The 22,971-nt window shown below is 38.0% G+C and overlaps 1 protein-coding gene across 1 annotated transcript in view; it reads left to right on the top strand.

Annotated features, from left to right (window-relative positions):
- LOC149230696 (FAD-linked oxidases family protein) overlaps window positions 1-22,971 on the top strand; it is a 326,280-nt gene that overhangs the window by 285,450 nt on the left and 17,859 nt on the right. Inside the window, exon 11 of the mRNA XM_089376125.1 lies at window positions 14,877-14,920. Coding sequence (XP_089232251.1) covers window positions 14,877-14,920 — 44 coding nt within the window. The remainder of the gene's footprint in view (window positions 1-14,876; window positions 14,921-22,971) is intronic.

The following is a 22,971-nucleotide window of genomic DNA, read 5'->3' as shown; positions in this document are numbered from 1 at the left end:
GCTCATGCAGAGCCTGCCTCAGCCTGATTGGGTGACGTTGTTGCTGCAAAGGGAAGCGCAGTGGTTACTGGGCTAGCGCAGAGATCGTTGAGTCTTGTTTTTCTGGTTGTTGTGCCTAGAGGTGCAGCGCAGATTTCATCTAGAATTGTTGGTGGGGTGTTGATTCTATTGTAGTAGAACGATACCTAGTGGGCAGAAGAAAAGTAGAGGGAATCAGTTCCTCAGAAGATTTCTTACCAAGAAATCTAGATCCTGTGCTGAGTAGCAGCAAAGAGAGATCAGAGAGGGGTGGTTCGATAGTGGTTGGCAAAAGGATTTCCGCGAAGGAAATGGAAATTCAGAGGGAGCTTGTTCCTTAGAGGATTTCTAGCCCCAAAGAAATCCAGATCCAAGTTTTGTTGGGGCAGCAACAAAAGAGGTAGAAGAGAACCAGTTTGACATTCATTTGAGCAGAGATGGTCGTTAATGCACTGAGGGATCAGGACAGGTTAGATGGAGCATCCAACTTCATCATCTGGAAGGCCAGGATCCTGGCAGTTTTGGATAAAAATCACATCAAGGATTATACCTTGAGGACGGTCATTGTTCTGGTTGATGCTAATCCTCTCAAGAAGTATGAGGAGGCTCAGGCAAAAGCAAAGTGCATGATCTTGGACGGGTTCAAGGATCATGTGATCCCACATATATCTGAGAAGGACACAGTAAGGGAGATGTGGGAGGCCTTTACCACATTGTATGAGGGAACTTCCGTTCAACAGAAGATGTTGCTTGAGAGTCCGCTGAGATAGATTCATATGTAGAAGGGAGAAGAAATCGATCCCTTCCTTCTCAGGTTGCAAAGGATCCGTGACCAGCTAACTTCCGTAGGGTCTACACCAGATGCTGAATTTATGGTCAGGACTGCCCTGAATGCAGTCACTGAAGACTGGGAAACCTTTGTCCAAAGCATCTTGGGCAGGGCTTCTCTTCCCAGTTGGGAGGAGATGTGGGCAACTCTTCGACAGGAAGAGATTAGACGGTTGACCAAGGCAGGAAGCAGCAGCAAAGGGATCAGAATCAAGGAGGAAGAGGAGGATGCGGCTCTCGCATCAGCGGGACAGCAAGGGCAGCAAAAACGAAAGAAAGACATATCCAAAGTCAGATGCTTCAGATGTGGAGAAATGGGTCATTTCGCCATGCAATGCCCTTAAAAGAAGGGCAAAGAAGAGAATTTTGACTCAAACGCTGCTCCAGCGCAAGCTAACAAAGAGGACAATGATGATTGCGCCATGAGTGCCATGCACCTCTAGAGAAGAGGTGGGGTGATATTGAGCTATAGTCGGGAGGACTACAGAAAGAGGGTAGGATCCTTGAGGTGCCCAAAATCCTGGTTCACATATGGCTACGGGAACCCTTAATGACAGTAGCAGAATGATGGGAGTCAGTTGGTGCGAGGAATGATGGAGCAACATTGGCAGAGCTAGACTGCCAAAGTCTGAAGCAACGCAGTAGAGTGTTGCAGTAGTGTGAAAGACACGGAGAAGATACAACAACGACGCAAAAGCATTAGAGGCTCAACACAGATTAGCAACAAAGGTAGCTTCAACGTCAAGGGGCATCTAGACTTACAAACATGTCAGCGTTTTGGTGGCTTTTCAGTAGCTTACTTCTCAGCAACTGAGTTGCAGTGCAACAATTAGCAGTGGTAGTGCTATGGGCAGCGTGATGCAACATATTGAGAGGGAGCTGCAGTACAGATGCAACAATGACAGTGGCAGTGTCATGGGCAGCAATACAGATTGCAGCAGCACAGTGGATGAAGGGCAGCAGGCCGAGCATCAGCAGCGCAGAGGACTGATGTCGTGGATCAGTGTGATACTTTTGCTAGGAAGTATTGCTAGATCACATTCCTCGCTAAGAGGGAGTGTTGATTTTTGGGTAGCATCGGATGTGCTCTAGCTCCGAAATTTTGTGGAGCTGCTAGAACATATGAGATCCTCAAGACCCAGAAACCGTTTGGTGAAATTCCACTCGAATTGTATTTTATTAAAAATAATTAATATTTTTAATGGGGTTCCTAAGTTTAAACTTAAGAAAATTAAAATATTAATGGGTATTAATGAAAATATGGGTGAGAAGCTTCTAAGAATCGAGGATAAAGTCTAATTTAATCTTAGTCGTTGATTAGTGTTGAAATTTGGTACCGGAGGACAGGTAGTTCCCTTAGGCTTTGATCTTTGGCCTAGGGAAAAGTGTCCAAAAGAATTTAATTTTTCTCCTAAAGTGACTTTATAATTTTATAAAGTTAAATCTAATTTAAAAGTGACTTTAAGTGATAAAGTTACTAAGTCTAATTTTAAAGTGACTTTTATAAAGTCAATGAAAAATTAGAAAGGAAAAGTGACTTTGGAAATAAATGACTAAGTGGGTCTTTATTAAAGTGGGGTGAATTAAAAAATAAAAAGTGAGATTTAAATGAGCATTTAATCTCAACCATTGATCTAAATCTATTTCAGCCATTGGATTTAGAGATCACCCAAAAGTCACTTGGAGTTATATTAAGGGAGGAAAATGAGGAAAAGATCACATTCGATTCAATTCTTTCATGAGCAGATTGAGAGAAGGAGAGCAAGGGAGCAAGGGAGATTTCTGAGCGGTGTAACAGCTGCGGAGTATCAACAACGGTGTATCAGCAACGGTGTATCAGCAGCGGTGTATCAACAACAGCAACGGTGTGTCAGCGGCGGTGTATCAACAACAGCAGCGGTGTATTAGCAGCAGCAGCAGTGTATCAGCAGCGGTGTATCAGCAGCGACAGTGGTGTATCAGCAGCGGTGTAACAGCAGCGGTGTATCAGCAGCGGAGTATCAGCAACGGTGTAACAGCAGCGGTGTAACAGCAGCAGAGTATCAGCAAGGCTGAGTTTCAGCAAGGCTGAGATAAGTTGTAAAACTCTGTTTGCTGATTTTTTGCTGAACATTTCTTACTGTAAAAAGGCATTTTCCAGAAATAAAGAAGAGCTCTCAAACTGGTTTTCCCCAAGAGTTGTAGTGGGTTTTTCCAGGGTCACATTGACCAAAAATCTCAGTGTTTAAATGTGTTTTAATGGCTGTTTATTACTGCTGATTTTTATTTCTGCAATTTCCAGCATTTTGTAAAATTTCCAGAATTTGTGTTTTCAGCAAATTTATTTTTTTCAGCTTGTTAAATGTATGGTTATGGGAAAGGGCATTTAACTATATGGGAGAAATAAGGAGAAACTGAAAACCGGGGTGGGAAATGAGAAATTTCTACAATTAGAGATTATATCACAACCATTGATTTCTCAACAGGAAAAGTATAAAGGACGGTTTGGGGTTAGTTGGAGAACACACACAGAGAGAGCAACACTTGAGCTAAATCGAAATTTTTGGGCGGTTTTCTGAGAATTTTTGAGTGAGCTTCTAGTGCAGAGGGGCAATTCGGCAGAGGGACTTTCGTCCAAGGCCGAGAATACATAGCAGAGAGGCAGCACATTGCCAGGGAGAGACAACGCAGCTCCAAAAGGGTGACACAGAGGCTAGAGGAGCTAACTCAGTCACTTAGAGGCAACGTTGGGGTTTCTGTGGGGCAGAGCAAGCATAAATTCAGCAGATTGATTTTTGAGCCAAGAACGCTCACTGAGAGGGTGACACAGCTCCTAGAGGAGGTAACACAATTCCTATGCAGAGTTGGGAGCAACCATCGTTTCACAGCACTGGGGACAACACAGTCACCTGTGGGGTTTGTTCATCTAGTTTCTGGATTCGCCAAAATATCTGTCTCCAGATAGAAGTACTTTTATCGTGTTTATTTTCTGTTGGGTGAGCCGGATTTGGCACCTTAGTTGTATTTAGAAATTTGCTTAATAATAAAACTCTCATATCTGCTGCACCGGTTTTCCTTTGTGTTGTTGTCTCATTTATTTTTCAGTAATTGATCTGTATATTGGTGTAGGCTGCAGTGTATTTGCATGAATATTTTCTGAATATTTCTGAAAATTAGTGTACTGCAATAGGATTTCTGGTTTGTTAGATTCAAAAATTTTCACATCATCCTATTTGTATATTTGAATATATCAAGTAATTAGCCACAAACATGGCTAGTGGAAGTAACAATGTTATAAAGTAGTGTTCTTAAGCTCATTAATTAAGTTTTTGAGTTCATATAAACATTAATTAACTTCTCGTTTCAGTCTTGTGGGGGGTTTGGGCTTGGATCAAGTTTTTCTCCATAGTGTTAGAATAAAAGCTACATTTAATAACATTTTTTTTGAATCATGTCAATTTCTATAATTTAACAAATATAAAAATGAAATTTTGAATTAAATCTACTTGTAAATGAGAACTCTATAAAAAAAAATTGTAGAGATGCCAATGTTTTTCTTGTCTTTGCCAATATTGGGCAGAAATAAATAGCAATACACTAGTGTTTAGGTACAAGGAATAAGAGTAAAACATCATGGGTTGAGGGAAAAATGAACAAATGGACCCTATCGCTCACAGACATATTAACATAGGAAAATGTGTACATATTAAAAATGTATGCATATTTTTTTTATTAATAAAACTAACCTGGAAAGTTGATTCTATATGGAAATTACCTATGTAGAACGTAGGTGCATTTTTGGAAATCATAACAACACAAAAACATAGTAACTTCGTTTGTATCTTCAAAACTGTTTCGGGGCAGTCAACTATAGAAACCCTAACGCTGCAATTACAAAAAGTGATACCATCTGTGAAATCTCCAAATTGTTTTAAAAAGAATGGAAAACCTGTGCTGTATAATCACGAAAATAAATGATACCACCAATAAAAGTATCCAAAAGAACAGTTTCAAAAAAGGTGAAAGGAGAGCAAGGAGTAAACCGAGGTAGTTAAAAAAAAGGTTAATAAATAAATAAAAAATTAATTATTTTTAATTACTAATTTAACTAACATTTCAATTATTTATTAATATTTTTTAACTAACTATTATCATTAAATGTTTTTTATTTATTTATTTATTATGAATTATGTTTAATTACTAATTTAACTAACATTTCGAGTATTTATTAATATTTTTTTAAACTATTATCATTAATTATTTTTATTTATTTTATTTTAAGGGATTGGTCCCCCTAGGGTAATTTTTTCCCTTAAATATAATTTTTAATTATTCATTTTAACTAACTATTATTTATTTTAACTAACTATTATCATGAATTATTTTTTTCAATTATTTATTAATATTTTTTAACTAACTATTATCATAAAATTATTTATTAATTATTTTTTACTAACTATTATCATAAAATTATTTTTATTTAATTTATTTTAAGGGATTGGTCCCCCTAGGGCAAATTTTTTTTCCCTTAAATATAATTTTTAATTATTTATTTTTAACTAACTATTATCATAAAATTATTTTTATTTATTTTATTTTAAGGGATTGGTCCCCCTAGGGTAACTTTTTCCCTTAAATTATTAAAAAGGATTTTGACCCTGGTACCTAGTCAAAAGTAGTTGTTGGTCTTTTTAGCCATTGGAGGCTCTGCTCTATCTATTTAACTTGCTAAGCTGGATCTGTTTCTTCAACTTGTCCTGACGATGAACCACACTGGTTGGTTCGAAACGCGTCGACAAATGAGATTCCATGTGATTTTCGCCGAAATCTTTCTCAAATCATTCCGATCTATTTATAAGAGTTTATATACTTTAATCATTTTTCAGTACTCGATACTCTTCTGGAAATTAAGACGGATTCAGAAACTGGTTGTTTAGACGGATTTTAAAGGTATCTAGTATTAAGGAATCTTACTTAAATGTTTTGGTTTTCAAAAGGAGGTTCAGGTTTTGAATGTTTTCAATTTTATGTAATTAGAAAGTAGTTATTACACTGCTGTATTATCAATAATTATTAGGTGAATAGTAGATATTTAACCTCCACAAAATAATCTAGAATATTCTTATTAATAGTCAAAAGTTGAGATTTATCTAAAAAATAGTTATGCCCTTTCTAGCTTTTTAATTAAATTTTTTAATTAAAAAAATTGTCATATGAACAACTGCTACATGAAGTGAGTTATGTTTTTTAACTTTTTTTGGGTATGTGGTATTGATAAGCCATGTTCTTAACCCATGGTATTGTAACATTTTGGACACCTAATCCGCTATAAGGTTTATGGTGTGGAATATGAACAGTTATTGGAGTCCAAGAGACTATATTAATATGTATATCTTTGTAAATAAAATATGAATTCAACCATTTATCTTATGTACTGCCTATTTTTTGTGATTAGAGCGGGTGTTCCCACCCTGTTCAAATTTGAACCACTAGTTTTGTGGCCAATTCATAATTCAGTCCTGCCTCCCAAACCAACTGGTGTTTTAACTTTACTATACCTTCCGCTTGTCTTCACTTAGCTACTTGAAGCTGCTGCAAGGAGGTCACTATACCTTCCACTTGTCTTCACTTAGCTAAGGTGACACCATAGACTAGATGTGAAGAGTAAGATCACCAGCCACTGTCAAATAGGTTGTTGCACCACACTGCACTAGAGACAATCCACCACTGTTACCCTTGTCCGAGTGTATAAGTCTTAATCCAGAATACTGTACATCCGAGTTCTGTATATAACCTCTAGTCCGTATATAAAGAGCTGCCCAAAACGGAACTGTAGACACAGTCCTCATGTACAGGCACCACAGTCTGAGAGTATAGAGAAGGATCTGCAGTAAGGTATAGAGCCTTAGCTGAGACACAAATCTGGTCTTTTTATTGTAGACAGTCGAGAGACAGTCCTGTAGTGGGCCCGAGAATCAATCCTGTAATGAGGTCGAGAAACAATCCGCAGTGAGGACAAGAACCAGTCCTGTAATGAGGCCGAGAAACAATCTGTATACAATCCTGTAGTGAATTCGAGGCGCAGTCCTGTAGTGAGTCCGAGGTGCAGTCTTGCTGTCACAGGTCAGAAGGCTATTTATAAATTTTAACCCAAACAAACGTAGCCTTTAGAAGCTTCCTCGATGGTCTAGTTCACGAGTTGTGAACTTTTGATTATATCTCCCGTTTTTCTCTCTGAAGCTGATGGTTAAACCGAAGACTCCAACCTTGTTTTTATACGAATTTGGCTTAAGAATAAATAGACACGTCTTATGGAGATAGGCCGACATGAATGCCAACAGTACAGGTCGACTCATATTAATTATATTTTTCTAAACTTAAAAAAATCAATATCTCATCAACCACTAGGAAGTTCAGGGCAAATAAAGGCTTGTTAGAAAGAGGAAAAAATCTTCTTTAAGATGGTCTATGATCCATTTTGAAAGAATGCCTCCAAGGTGTCCAAAATAATTTTTCTTTGTGTCTGTCCCTAAATTTTTGGTGCAGAAGGTGATTGGGACATCAAGAGGTCATTTTTATGACTCCAAGTTCTTCATCAAAGTGTCTCCAATGTCATCCATGTCATCATTCTAGTGTAGCATCCATGTCATCATGTAATAGTGTAGCGTTCATCAATTTTCCATTAAGAGAGCTCATCAAGAGAGCATATATTTCATCAATGACAATTATTGACCAACAAAATGCACAAGAAAAGATTGAGTTTTTGCAACTCGAATCATAGTTACGACAACGTAATCATCATTTTGAACTGTTTTTTGTTCAAAAGAATCCTTTGTTTGAGATTGAGATAGACTCCCATCAGTAGCTAGAAATTGATCAGATCACTGAGTCCATCTCAGGAACAGATGTGCATAAAGATGTAGAAGTCCATGCTACACTTCCTAAGCCAATCATCAAACCTGAGGAAGAGCTTGTGAGCAACAAGCACAAAACCAGTCATGGATATGATAAGGAGGTGTCCTTTCACATTTTTAGACTATTCTAAGGCCATTTAGTTTCAAAGTCTTGGATTTCTTCTAGGCAACTCAATTTCACCTTATGCTCCTCCACAGCGACCACAGGTTGTAAGATGTTGAAATTTCTAAGTCTAACCATTAGAAATTTAATTTGTATTCTTATGGTTTATTTCTTCTACTTGTTAATTCTGAACAAGTTATTTAAAACATATAAATAACGAAATGAACACAATACAGTCTCAAAATCTACAGATCATCAGCTGAAAGAAAACAAACACACAAGTGACACTGTTCTTTTTGGACAAATGTCCTCGGAAAAACCCAATGAGGGAAAATCGGTGCAGCTATTCTGAGGGTTTATTATTATGCAGTATTTCCTTATACAACTGGGTGCCAAACTGGCTCTCCCGACAGAGAAAAATAATTGGCAGCAATACCTCTCTATTTAGAAACAAGTATTCAGAAAACTTGTCCCACAAAACCCTCTCCAACGACTTTGAAGCACTGCGCTAGCCCTTTTGGCCCCAGCAGCAGCCCCAAACCCCTCTGTGTTAGCCCTCTGAGGCACTGCGCAGCCTCTGGGACCCTCTGCATCACTCCAGCTGCTCTTTGCGTGGATGACGCAATCCCTCTAGTCCCTGTGCTGTCTCTGATGGGATCTGCGTGGCCTGCTCTAGCTGCTGTTTCTTGCTCTCTGCCTCTACACTTGTCTCTTGGCACTGTCTCTGCTTGTCTTCCCAGTGCTCACTGCCCATCACTGTTGATCATTTATTTGACTTTGCTTAGCAACCCCGCTCTAGCAAATCAAATGACTGATCACTCTGGTGTGTCTTCCAACTGACCTTCAAGCCTCTTCTTATAGTTTTCTCGTTGGTCCTTCAACAGTCGAGATTACATCTCTAATCAATGGCTAAGATTAGATTTGGCTTGATCCATGACTTTTGGAACTTTCTAACCCAGTTTTATATTAATACCCATTAGTATTTTATTTTTCCTAAGTTTAGACTTAGGAACTCCATTAAAAATATTGATTATTTTAATATCTCCAAAACCGGTTAGAATTTGCCCAAACCATTTCTGCGTCTTGGAGATATCATGTGCTTTAGCCTCTCCACCAATTTTCATGGCTAGAGCACATCCGATGCTACCCCAAATGAACACTCCCTCTTAGCGAGGATTGTGCTTTAGTAATACTCCTCATTGAGCATCACTCTCATTATACGACACTGGTAGCTATGTTGATGTTAGGCTTCCCCACCCAACATCCTCTGTAATGCTACATCCTATACTGCTACCCATGGCCCTGCCACCGCCACTACTGCATCCGTACGACAACTCCCTCTGCATCCGTGCTGCTACTGGTCCTTTCTCCCAACACTGCATTTGCAGTGCAACCCCCTCTCATCATGCTGCATTGTGTTACTGCCAACTGCTACTGCACTACAACTCGGTTACTGAGAAGTAAGTAACTAATCCACCCATCTTCTGACATCCCTATCAAGCTAGAAACACTCCCGATGTTGAAGCTCTCTCTGTCGCTAACAAGTGCTCCCTCTACTGACCTCTGCATTGTTGCAACAACTCCCTACATCTCGCACCGTTGCACACCTCTGTGTGCCATCCTGCACTGGTGTAACACTCTCGTGCCTCTTGCACTGTTGCAGCCTGCTAGCCTCGCACTGCCCAGGGACTCCTGCATTGTAGCACTCTGTGCCGCTTCATGTGCATCAGTTTCTACCGACATCGGCCAATCCTGCTACTCTCTCCTCAGGGATCCCGTAGCAAGGTATAATCCAAGAGGTTGGGTACCTCAAGGATCCTGCCCCTCATCGCCTGTAGTCCTCGATGTCTCCCGACCTCTTCTCTAGAGGTACATGAGCACTCATGGCACAATCGTCATCCTTGGCCATCTCCCCTCTTCTTATCGACTCCTCTGAGTCTCTCTACTTCCCTCTGGAAGTTCTCTCTTCAACTCTTGTTGAGTCTCTCTACTTCCTGCCTGGAAGTTCTCTGCTAGACTCCCTCTGAGTCTCGATTTCCCTTATGGAAATCCTCTTGCCAATCGTCAAGTTGCACCTCTCCAATCTTCTGTGCACTTGCAACACTGATCCAGATTCCTTGGCTAGAAATCCGCCTCGGTAGCGACTCCCTATACCTTGGTTTTGCCCTCTTAGGTATTGTTCTGCCCCAGTACCTCACCAACTTCACTCCTCGCAAACTACCCGTAGCTTCCTACGCCCCAACAGCTAAAGAATTGAGCCTCTAGGCTCTGCGCAATCCCGACACTGGCTGAATCTGCACTTCCTGGCCACAGTGTCGATCCTTCCTGGCTGGGAAAGATGACCAGGCACTGCGTAGGTTAGATCTGCTTCTCTCTGCCTCTGTGCTGACCCTCCTCCTGGGTCAAACTAATGACGCAGTCCCTCTGCGTCAACCCTTCTTTGCTGCTTTCTGCTAGGAACAACTTCTATCACTCGGTACAACTGTTTCTGCTGCAAATGCTCTGCTTCGGCTGGTGCCTTCATCTTTCCTGTGATCTGTAACCTCGCTTTGATACCATGTTGAAATTTCTAAGTCTAACCGTTAGAAATTTAATCTGTATTCTTATGGTTTATTTCTTCTACTTGTTAATTGTGAACAAGCTATTTAAAACATATAAATAACAAAATAAACACAATACAGTCTCGACATCTATAGATTATCAGCTGAAAGAAAACAAACACACAAGTGATACCGTTATTTTTGGACAAATGTCCCCAGAAAAACCCAATGCGGGAAAACCGGTGCAGATATTCTGAGGATTTATTATTATGCAGTATTTCCTTGAGTACAACTGGGTGCCAAACTAGCTCTCCCGACAGAGAAAAATAATTGACAGCAATACCTCTCTATTCGGAAACAAGTATTCAGAAAACCTGTCCCACGAAACCCTCTCCAACGACTCTGAAGCACTGCGCTGCCCCTGCATCAGCCCCAAAACCCTCTGTGTTAGCCCTCTAAGGCACTGCGCAGCCTCTGGGACCCTCTGCATCACTCTAGTTGCTCTCTGTGTGGATGACGCAATCCCTCTAGTCTCTACTGGGCTCTGTGTGGCCTGCTCTGGCTGTTGCTTCTCGCTCTTTGCCTCTGCGCTGGTCTCTTGGCACTGTCTCTGCCTCTCTTCCCAGTACTCACTGCCCCTCGTTGTTGATCTCTGATTTGACTTTACTTAGCAACCCTGCTTTAGCAAATCGAATGACTGATCACTCTGGTGTGCCTTCCAACTAATCCTCAAGCCTCTTCTTATAGTTTTCTCGTTGGTCCTTCAACGGCCGAGATTACATCTCTAATCAACGGATAAGATTAGATTTGGCTTGATCCATGACTTTTGGAACCTTCTAACCCAGTGTTATATTAATAACCATTAATATTTTAGTTTTCCTAAGTTTAGACTTAGGAACTCCATTAAAAATATTAATTATTTTAATATCTCCCAAACCGTTTAGAATCTACCCAAACCATTTCTGGGTCTTGGAGATCTCATGTGCTTTAGCCTCTCCACCAATTTTCATGACTAGAGCACATCTGATGCTAGCCCAAATCAACATCAGATGCCAACATTGAGACATAGATAGCCATGTGAAAAATCAATGTTTTAATCTTAATCTGTGTGAGCATTATGGTAAGCACACTCATCATTCAAATGGATGTTCCAGAAACAAGCCCCCTGTAAGAATGAAGATTCACCTTGGATGGATCACTTCTTGGCAATGGGCTTCAACAACCAAGAAGATATTTCTGTTATACTACAAAAAAAAAAAAATCTCGAGTATTGACACGTCTTGCGGTTGAGATTTCTTCATTTTCTTACCTTGTATCTAACAGGGGGGAATTGATGGTCATCTACAAGCTTCAAAAATACATCAAACGGGCCTGAGTGACAACCTAGGCCTAGAGCCAGAGTCAGCCATACCCAGATACAAAGTTGTAGCCAGAGACAAAGCAATGCCCCATGAGCATGCCTTTGGTTGGTGGTCTTCCTTAAACCACCACAGGTTGAGACCTTAATGGTATCCCTTTTTAGAACACTTCCTCTAGCAGAAGACTTTAACTTCTAGCCATATTTGGAACTATTCCAGAAACTGCATCAAACGTTCGATGTTGAGACCTCAATAGTCTTCCTTTTTCACAACATTAGGGAGCACTTCCTCTAGCAAAAGACTTCAGCTTGTAGCGAGTTTTGCAATTGTTCTAAGAACTGCACTATGCGTTCTAGTGTTGGTGGTCATCCTGAAACCACCACTGATTGAGACCTCGAGTTCTCCCACCTTATACCATCATTTCAGAGAGCAAAGTCAACCAATTGCTGCCATGCATTTTTTGCATTTTTTTGTTTTTCAGCTCTCTTCTTGGACTCATATATACCCGTTCGGATTAAGGAGAGAATGTTGAACACCTAATCCATTAAGGGTTATGGTGTGAAATATGAACAATCATTGGAGTACAAGGGAGCATTTAGAATATGAAAACCAATGGTCATAAGACTATATCAATATGTATAGCCTTGTGAAGAGAAAATGTATTCAATTATTTATCTTATCTACTCTATCATTTGTGAGTGTTTTAACATAACGAAACCTATTTATAGGTTAAGAATCTCCATGGTATTGTAACAAAACTTATTTATAAAGGAACTCCATGGTTAAGTGTGGTTGAACCTCTATTGTTAAGAATTTTATGACATGTTGTTTTAAATGTATATATATTTAACTCATATATTAATTCTTTTTATAATGAATAATACCAATAATTTAAAACAAAGTTATAATTTAATTCATATTTATTATTATTTTTTAATTTTGGCAATGTGGAATATATTATGAAGTAAAGATTTTGATGCCTATCATAAATTAATTCCTATATACATTTAGTTTATATGGTTGTGTCAATTTTAGATAAATTTTAAAGAAAAACTAACATTTATAAACACATTTATTTTAAATCAATAAATAACAGTTTATGAATAACTAGCTTAACAATGGAATGTTTAAATCCCGGATGCGGGTGCCACGTCGGGAGAACACAGTACGCCACATGGTGTACATGGGCGAGCCTAAGGTTAAGACACTCCTTAAATGCTCCACGCCGCCCTGGCCAGCGAGCGTGAGAGCTAAAGGGAGACGGGACGGCCATTTATGGTCTGCGAGGAGCCTTAATCGCAGAGGCAGAAGGGAGTTATGGGGCACCAGCTTCAAGGCGAACCACCGATGCATAAAACTGCAGAATATGGAGAATGTTGGTCAGTTCGATCTGAGGAGGTGGAGGTTTGGGTTTCAGGGCTCAGAGAGGATTCAAGGAGCCACCTGCGGATTCTCTGGTGCAGTGGAAAAGCTTCAACAGGAAGTGTTGGTAAGTGGGCAGTTATGGCGCCAAGGCAAAGGCCTTTCAGTCGACGCGGCACAGGAAGAAGAGGTGCCTCGCGTCCCCCTGTCAATCCTGCGTCGAGTTGCTGCCGATGCCTTTGTCACAGGGTGGAGGAAGCCAACCCCATCCAAGCTCAGCAATTCATGGAAGCCAAGCCACAGAACCCAGAAGCTGCTCCACTTCCGGCGTTCGGCTCAGCGATTTTCTCTATCAACAATCTGCAAGGTAATTCAAGCATCCAAGCTCATGTTTCAGTTTTATTTGTGGAAGAGGTGAAAGAAATCGAGGGGGAACAATCCCAGGCTCCAATTCAACCAATGGATACTCCCCATGCCCCAATTCAGCTTGCAGAGAGCTCCAAAGCAGCTGAGGACAAAGCTGGGGCACAATCTGAGCCAGAAGCTGCTCTGCCAGCTTCCCAACTAGCACCAGCAAAGGGCAAAGCTAAATACGACTGGGGACCCCCACCAGAAGGAAAATACTGGATCTATCCAGAAGACTCGGAGGAGGACTCTGATGCCTAGTCACGCGCTCAACCCAATTCCAGCTCTCTGTTTGCACTCAGGTTTTTTCGTCTGCTGTTTAATTAGCCACCAACACTTAATGTATGGAGTTAATCATTTTGCTTGGTCAGATAATTTTGACGTTCAGTGTGAGTCCGATCCCCTGCGTGGGTCTCTGATGGTTTTTATTCAAGTTTCTTTTCTGCCCCTGCGTGGGATTGGAAGTTTTGTTTGGTCTAGTCTTCACAGCCCCTCTGCTATGGCATGGGCTTTCAGTTTTCATAGAATGCACAATGAGAATGGTCTCTTTTTGGCCCCTGCGTGGGCGCTTAATCACTGGAAGAAGGCCCCTGCGCAGGCAATGGACTCAATGCAGCTCGATGAGCAAGAGCGCCAACCCAGGCCTCTCGCAATGTATAAACCTGAATGTAATCGTTCTCAGTTTTTACTGTAAATAATAGAAGTAGAATAGCCTTTAACGATAAAAAACAATGGAATGTTTAAAAATCTAAATCAAAAATCATTTAAGAAAAAATCAATCATAAAATATTATATTATAATGAAATATACATTAATTGGTATACATTTTTTCATTTTATATTTTGTAATAAAATATATATCAACTAATATAAATCATTAATTTTATATCTAGTTTTAAATTATATTTTTTTAATATTTAATAATTTTATGTCAAAATATATTTATATTAATATAATAATTTACTATTTATTTATATATAATTGAATATAAAGAAATATATTTGTTCATAGCAAAAAATAAAATTGAAAATACTAGTTACAAGTACTTCTAATGGTTAGAATTCTAAGTTATAATGTTGTTATTTCCATTTCATTTTTAGTTAACTTTGTTGGTTAGATATGCGGATTATTTTATTGAATTAGGGAAATGTGTTTTATTTTTTTTGGGTGGATCGCAGTGCTACGTGACAAATGATAACAGTAATGAATGAGTCTATGTTTGAGTTACCAATTTTCCTTCTCATACAAATAATAAATTATATGTATATATATTTTTTTATAATATTTTTTAAATAATTCAGTGATGAAATAGTAATTAGAGGTGGTAGAGTCGTAAATTTATTTGACATCTTCATGTCTTTAACTTGCAGGTACCTGCACTGGCGAGCACGGTGTAGGAACGGGTAAAATGAAGGTGAGTTTGAGCAAGTTTCTTCCTATTCAATGTTTGTTCATTTTGTATAAACAAATGCAAGGAACTTGAATGTTTTATAAATATGAGATCAATCTGTGTCTACTAACAGCACTCTCTAAGGGCTAGCCTAACGCTACACTCATGATGGGAATGTAGCTCTTTAGATATGAAATGTTTAAGATTTAACTTTACGTTAATAAATTTTATTTATTTAGTTTGTTTTGATGAGAGATGTTTTTGTTTCACTCAACATTATCTCATAAAGAACTGAATTTTTTATTTTGAACTTGCTCATAATCAAGCACTTTTGGATTTTCTCAATTTATTTCCATTTAAAAAAAAAATATTATAAACCCACAATAAAAAAATATTCAAAAAATAAAATTAAAAATATTTGGAAAAAAAATTAAAATATAATATCATTACATATTTCAGAAATAAAATTAAAATATAAATATCTTGGTGGGCGCTGATTAGAAAGAGGATTGCAAACTGTTCGACATGAAAAACCTATGTAATTACAATTAGCTTCATTTTGTTTCCGACGATTGTTTACAAGATTATAACAGAAAGTTCTTCTCTAATTGCTTTTCAATAAATTATAAATTGTTTTATTTTATGCTTAAGATGTTACTTTACCTGGCATTATGACAGAGAAAGTAGGTATTGGTTTTCTGGTTTGAAAAGCCGAACATAGTGTACTTATCCCAGTTGAGTTAGGCTTTAAATGGAGACCAGACTTTTTCTTCCCATTCAAAGCCAGATTGATAGATTATTTTACGTTAAAACGAAGGTCAAAAGACTAAAGGTAAAAGACGATTTCTGATTGAAAAGGGATCGAATTTATTTGAGGGGAACCGGCCACTGGCATGTAGTGGCCAAAGCTTGTTGGTCCCGTATAGACACCTAAGCCACCCAGTTGTTGACCGTACGACTCTACAGAAGTTATACGGACTCCATGTTCAGCCACCCAACGCCGCCAAAGTGCAATGCGAACTATAAAGACGCCCTACAAAAGCTTTACAGAAAAATGACGTAGTCTAATGATTCCACAATTTCTCCCAGAAAATAATAGAAATTTTGGTAGGATTTTAAAAAAATTTAGTAGATATTTTTGAAAATCTAGGTTACTGTTGTTAATTTTCGGGATTTTGATTGCCCAGGGATTCTTGATAGTGCTGAATCTGTTTCGACCATCAAAAAATATTCAAACACACTCATGATTAGATTTTTTGAATTTTTTCAATGGATTTTGACAAAATTTCCCGTCCCAATGAAATTGTGACCTCGGTTGACAATGCCCAGAAGAAATTGGCTTCCTAACAGATCACTTAGTCAATTTACATCAGAAATTTGTCATACAACAATGAAATTTGGGTCAAAGCAATAGGTAATTTGTCCATTTAGTAGAGATTTGACAAATTTCAGCTGGTATTTCTCAATCTTGCTTCTATTATGTGTAGTTTTGAGGAGGGAAGAATAGAGGCTTAACTATAAATTTTTATTAGCATTTTTTAAAAGAGAATGGCTATTTTATCTCATTTGATGTTAGAGGGTATTATAGGAAAAATAATAATACTCGGAAATAAAGAATTTTAGTTATTTTTTTGATAAAAATGTAGATGAAGGTAACAAGGAAAGAAAAAGATGACGATAAGTTTGATATCATCCGAGATTGTAAGAAGTCATGGAGACATCTGCTAGAGACATTGTGAGCCATGTATCCACTCTGAAGAAAGTTTTATGTGAAAAAAATTTGGTTGATCCTCGTCTTTTAAATATATGAATGGCTTTCGAGGGACGCACAACTTCGTAATGTCCTTGATCTAGACTTCCCCTCGCTTCCTCAAGCAAATGACCATTGGCTCTTGAGGGCTTGCCCCTCCTCTCCTTCCACCTGCTCCTGGCATCACTGCATTTGATGCGTTAGTAGCAAGCACACTCTGAGGTCCCAAGAAAAATCCCTCACGATTTGTCAAGAAGTTAGAGGATATCTCCAAAATCATTGTTCATGCAACTCAATCAAGACAGATGGCTCTTAAATTAGCTGAGAAGGAATTGGCAAGGTAGTTTACAGAGATATGGCTCTCACTGTAATCCTTGAATATGTGGGTTGAAAAGAACTCGAAGCCTCTTATCCAGGGTCAAATCTATATTTCCATCTGTAGTAGAGGATTCTTTACTTTTCACTTTGAAAACAACGCTGATAGAGATATGATCTTCAGAAGTGGCCCCTATTTTATGGGGCCTCAGGGGCTTTATTGAGATAGGTGGAACCTAGATTTTAACTCTAAAAATGATGTTCCCTCTATAGTCTAGGTCAAACTTCCCTATTTTCCCCTCCATTGTTGGAATTTTTATACCTCTGAGATAGTAGTAGGTCAGCTACCAATGCCAGAGCATCTAAAATAATTGTTTTGGGGTTTTTGTTTTTAGTTTTGGAAGACCAATGAATGAAGACAGATGTAGAATTGAAATACTTAATCCTTTGGATAATATTAATATTTCAGCAAAGGGCTGCTATAAAGCTTTACACATTGATATAGATCAAATAGTGGTGAGAAGAAGGCAGAAAATAATATGATTATCACAGTGTCCAGACTGTAACAGAACAATCATAAGTATAAAAACCTTCTAAACTATGTTCCAAAGATTCAAGGCAGTATACTTAAGCTTACAAAAGATACTGATGATTTATTGATTAGAGGGGATTAGGTAAACCGACAGTTCATCAATCCATTTTCTTAATAGATGATCACTTCAGAAGTTTATAGGAATAAATTGAGACACAATTATTCCTACCTAGATATCTCTATAAGTCATAAGCATATGAAGGAAAACATAATGATTGATAACTGGAAAAACTTACAAGATAACACAAACTGTGTAAAATCAAATTTAGAATCCTCTGCTTTGTATTAAGGTTCCAAAAAGACTGAGTACATCAAGTGTCTAGAAAAGCTTCGTTCAAAGGTGCAACCAGGTTCAAAGTAGAATCAATAGTCATGACTTAACAAGAAATGAATAATGAACATTGAACCCATAACAACTCGAGAAGAGAGTTATTTATACAATAATGAAACTAAGAAAATATCTTAAAACTGATTAAGATTTATTCTAGGAAATGAAAGATCTTCATGCAAGAAGATAGGGACAGCTATTGAACTGCTTCTTGCTGTCCCTTTTATTCAGGTTGTGCTGGCTTTGTTGTTTGATATTTTGCCCTTTAAGCTGCTTGATTGTTTGTATCCTTTACGCTAGTTGATTCCTTCATTTGATCTTTCATCTGATACTCTTTAAACTCTGTGAATATCCTTTGACCCTGCTAAGTAACCTTTACTGTGTTCCCTTTTACCTTTACTGTGCATTTTAGGTTTTTATTGTGTTTTTCAACAGTAAATTGTTTTAGATTTTATGTTATAGGGTAAAGTGATTTGATATGATCTTCGTATTTGTCTTCCAACTGTACGTAGGCTTTTTTCTTTGTAAGCCTGGAACATAAGTTTTTACCTGCAAAACACAGAAATTGTTAAGAAAAACATAGGTGACAGAGAAGGTCGTCAATGGCTTTATTGAGCTTGAAAGGATATTGGAAGGAGTCCAGAGCGTATCGGAAGGTAAAAAAATGGTTTTATTGGTCGCAGAGGTTTATGGAGGTTTCACTGTGTAAACGGGCGAAACAAAGCAAAATGGTGATTTTTACATTTAAACAGAAAACAATTTACTTTTTGAAATATGGCGCAAAGTGAATAGTGGCCATTTTGTCGTTATGCGGGAGGTGGTTTTGGTTTTCATCACGCTTATGAGGTGCGGGCGATTTTTGGGAGGGATCAGCCGATATAGCCTAGAGCCTGACACGTAGCAAGGGGAGGTTGGTGGAACACTGCTTTTTCGGGCGGGTAATGTTCGAACAGAGAGCCAACCCGAAATCGCTGAGGATCGTTAGATTTGAATGCATTTGATTAGACGATGGTGGAGCAAAAGAGCAACGTGGAGGGGCCCAACGATTAATCATGGCGGTATGGGGTTTTATGGTTAATTAAAGGTTTAGGTTGGTTCTTCGCTTAAATCATAAAAACATTTTAACAAAGAAATCCTTTGCAAAACGCAGTACGATGGACTTGAAATAGTATGAATTCGGGCGGATAAATGAAGTCGGGTCCAGGTTCATCGCATATCGCAATCGCAGTTTAGTGAAGGAAGGCCCATTGGAAAGGAATGCGATAGGGGTCGGACGCGATGTGGAAAATAAATCATGGATAATACTGCGTCGAGTCCGTGCTCCCATCACATATCGGAGATCGCAATGGCAGAGGGTGTATGTTTCAGCTGGGACTTGCGATGAAAGGCGCATGCGAAATGGGCGATGAATTATGAAATATATATGCGTCGGGTCCGGGTCCATCGCACATCGCATATTGCAATGCAGAGGAGAGCGCATGCACGTTGAAAAGTTTGCGATCTGCCGATATGCGATGTATTATGGAATACATAGTTTTATAATAAAACTTATGGTTTCGGGATATTTAATAAAGGGAGTTAATAATATACAGGAAAGAACTTTTAAGGTTTTAATACTCTAAGTTAGCGTTAATATGAAATATGAGCGGAAAGGGGAAATACACTAAGTATAATGCCTTTTCATGAGTTATTTGCTTTTCACATATATACATCAATACTTAGACTAAACATCTTTTTGTAGGTTTTTTTGGGTAAAAGGAGATTTAACATGGGGTTTTCACTTTTCCTAGGGAAAAAGGATTTTAACCTCAGGAAAAGGGGTTTTTTATGGAAAATGAATGAATATGAACTGTATGAAGGTGGGAAGGGGAAATTAGTAATATAGGGATGAATGGGGATGAGAGAAGTTAATTAATTGATCTTGTAGACCTTCATTTGCTTTGTGTAATTGCTTCATAGACATAGAAACATATGGTAAAACATGATAAATATACATTTTGTCCAATCAATCATCGTACTTTTGCAACCTTTTTTCTACTTACCCTTTGCTTATCCTATTATTTTTTCTTCACTTAATGGGTGCATTTAAGCTAGCAAATCTTTTTCCTTTCTTTTTATTTAAAAAAAAAAAAACAAACTATCTAATTCTAACCTTATAACATCCAAGGGCTCAAATTAAACTGATGAGCACCTTATTATTCTCTACCTAACTACTGATCTGCCAAGATTAAACAGTTTGGCCAGATATTTATTCTCTAATTATAACATTAAATTTAAAGCATGAAGCAGTCAATATTAAACTATTTGATTGTCATGGGTTGTGGCATTTATGACAAGATGCACACAACCATTATTTTGTAGAAAAATAGTAGTGGCATTTAGATTTGCTCACTTTCAGAGTTTATTAGTTTTCTTTTCTTTCTAACCTAACATTTTCTTTTTGTCTTGATTTTTTTAGGACATCTAACCTAACATTTTCTTTGATATGGACATCATCATCAAGATATTTTTTTAAAAACATTTTATTCAATATTGTTATGTCCATATCCTAACTTAACATTTTTTCAATTTTTATTTTCTTTTGACTAATTTATTCTATCTTATCAAAACCAAAAAATGCTACAACAGGAATGATGAGACTCTGGGATCTATTGGAAACGCATTGGGGAAATACATAGATAGAGCTAAACCTAGAGAAGGTGTGTTAGCTTGTGCCAGAGTTTGTGTGGAAGTAGATCAAGAGAAAGGCCTTCCTTTGACTATCATGTTCACTTTGGATAACAAGTCATTTTTGTTGATTTTAGGTAGCATTAAATGTGCTCTAGCTACGAAATTTTGTGGAGGGGCTAGAATACATGAGGTCTCCAAGACCCAAAAATCGTTTGGAGAAATTCCACTCGGATAAGGAGTTATTAAAATAATTAATATTTTTAATGGGTTCCTAAGTATAAACTTAGAAAAATAAAAATATTAATGGGTATTAATAAAGATAAGGGTGAGAAGCTTCTAAGAGACGAGGATCAAGTTTGTTTTAGTCTTAGCCATTGATTAGAGACTTAATCTCGATTGTTGATTCATCAACAGGAAAAATATAAGAGAAGACTTGAGGATCATTTGGAGACACACCGATGGATACTCAATATCCCAAGGAAAATCGATTCTCAAAGAGAAAGAGATCGATTTCAGAGGGAGAGTTTTAGGGTGGAGGAAGAGGAGGGCATCAACAGCAATCAGTGACTGAGGAGGAGGTGACGCAAGGGTATTGAGAGACAGCGTAGAGGGAAGACGCAGTCCTCATGTGGGCTGACGCAGAGGGACGCAAAACCATGCAGAAGTGGGAGAAGGGTCTCCAAGGTGTCAGAAAGTTTCCGGGAGAAGGATGCACCTTGCCTCAGGTGTTTTCTCTCAGTTTCTTTGTAAAATCATTCCTTGTAAAGAGATTGTTGTTGAAGATTAATAAAACCCTCATCTGCTGCACCAATTTTCCCACATTGTGTTTTTCCAGGGACAATTGTCCAAAAACAATTGTGTTGATGTGATTGGTTCTTGTGCTTGTATATCACTGTTATTTTCTCTATGTAATTATGTGATAACTGCAGTAGAATTTATTTTAATGTTTGCTGAAGGAATTTCGTAAATAACTTATTGTGAGAAATAAGTAGGTGAAATAAATCAGTTACTGCAGTAGAATTCCAGGTTAGAAATTTTCACACTTTCTTCAGGAGGTGGACTACGATCAGCTTCCCTTCAAGTGTAAACTTTGCCATGAGTATGGACATTTTTCTAGGAACTGCAAGAAGGTAGAGGAGCTGCAGAATTAGAACAAAGATAATCAGCAATGGCAACAACTAAAGAGAAGAAGAGGACGGGGTCATCAAGCCAATCTTACTACTAAAAACAAAGGACCTTCTCAATCAAGAAACATGTCTGAAATTTTAGAACATTAAGAAGACAAAGGTGAAATTAGGGAAAAAATTATTGAGCAAATTAATCTTGAGGAGTTACAGAAAAAGGATAAGGATTGCCAACATCAAAAAGTATTTGTTCCTTCCTGGGACCTCAAGGAAGAGGAACTCGACTTTGGTTCAGATGAAGAAGAGGAGCTTCATCCTCTTAAAGATTAGGGAAACACCCAAGAGGATTATGTGAAAGAATTAGCAGACTAGTGAATAGCATGGAAACTTTTAGGGGCTAATATTCATAGGTGGGCTAATTTTCCATGATTTTTCAACAAAAAAGATTCACCAATTTCCATTTTTTATAAAAATGATTCGCCCAAATTTTACAATATAAAATTATTTTACCTTTAAAATCGCCAACATTATATAGATATTATATATAAAATCATTATAAATCTGAATAATTTTGAAAATATATCAATAAACATTTTATAATTTGTATATTAGGGATTAGTGAGATTCACCAATGTTTTTAAACTTCAAGATAATTTTCTATCCTTAAAATTTTCCCAGGCGAATAGGAGGGCATAAGGGAAAAGAGCAAGGCCAAACCAAAGTTTTCAAAAGGGAAAGATCTCATGAATAAACAAGCAAATAAAGATAAGGAGTTGGGAACTCAACAATGAATAAACATAGCTTTCTCCAAGGGTATAAGAAGGAGAAGGAAAGGAGGACCTCCTTGTGTTCATGGGGGTTCAAATCTCAATAGTATATAATGAAAATTATCTCCTAGAACTGCAAGGGAGTGCGCTCTGATAAAAGGTTAATAAAAGTAAGAAGTTTGACTAGGAAAGAGAACCCATCCATCCTCTTGCAATAGGAGAGAAAAATGGGAGAATGAGCGATTCTCCAAAAACATGGGTTCATTTGGAAAAAGGCTTTTCCCATGCTATCAACTCACATGGAGCATCGGGAGGCTTTTTCACCTTCTGGTTAGAGACGTCCTTTCAAATCCTTTCAATGGAAAATTCACCCCATTGGTTGTCTACAAAGCTGCTCCATCGTTCTAACTTTCAAAATCTTTGCCACACTACCAACCTTCTTGACTTGTTAACTCAACGAAACTATCACAAATTAGGAACGCTTCTCTCCCTTCTTTTCGATCATAGAAATAAAGTATTAAAGAATCTC

This window comes from Pinus tabuliformis, chromosome J, assembly GCF_031772625.1.
Source record: "Pinus tabuliformis cultivar Carrire ecotype Pingquan chromosome J, CPIR1, whole genome shotgun sequence".
Lineage (NCBI taxonomy): Eukaryota > Viridiplantae > Streptophyta > Pinopsida > Pinales > Pinaceae > Pinus > Pinus tabuliformis.
This window is presented reverse-complemented; position numbering and strand designations above follow the sequence as displayed.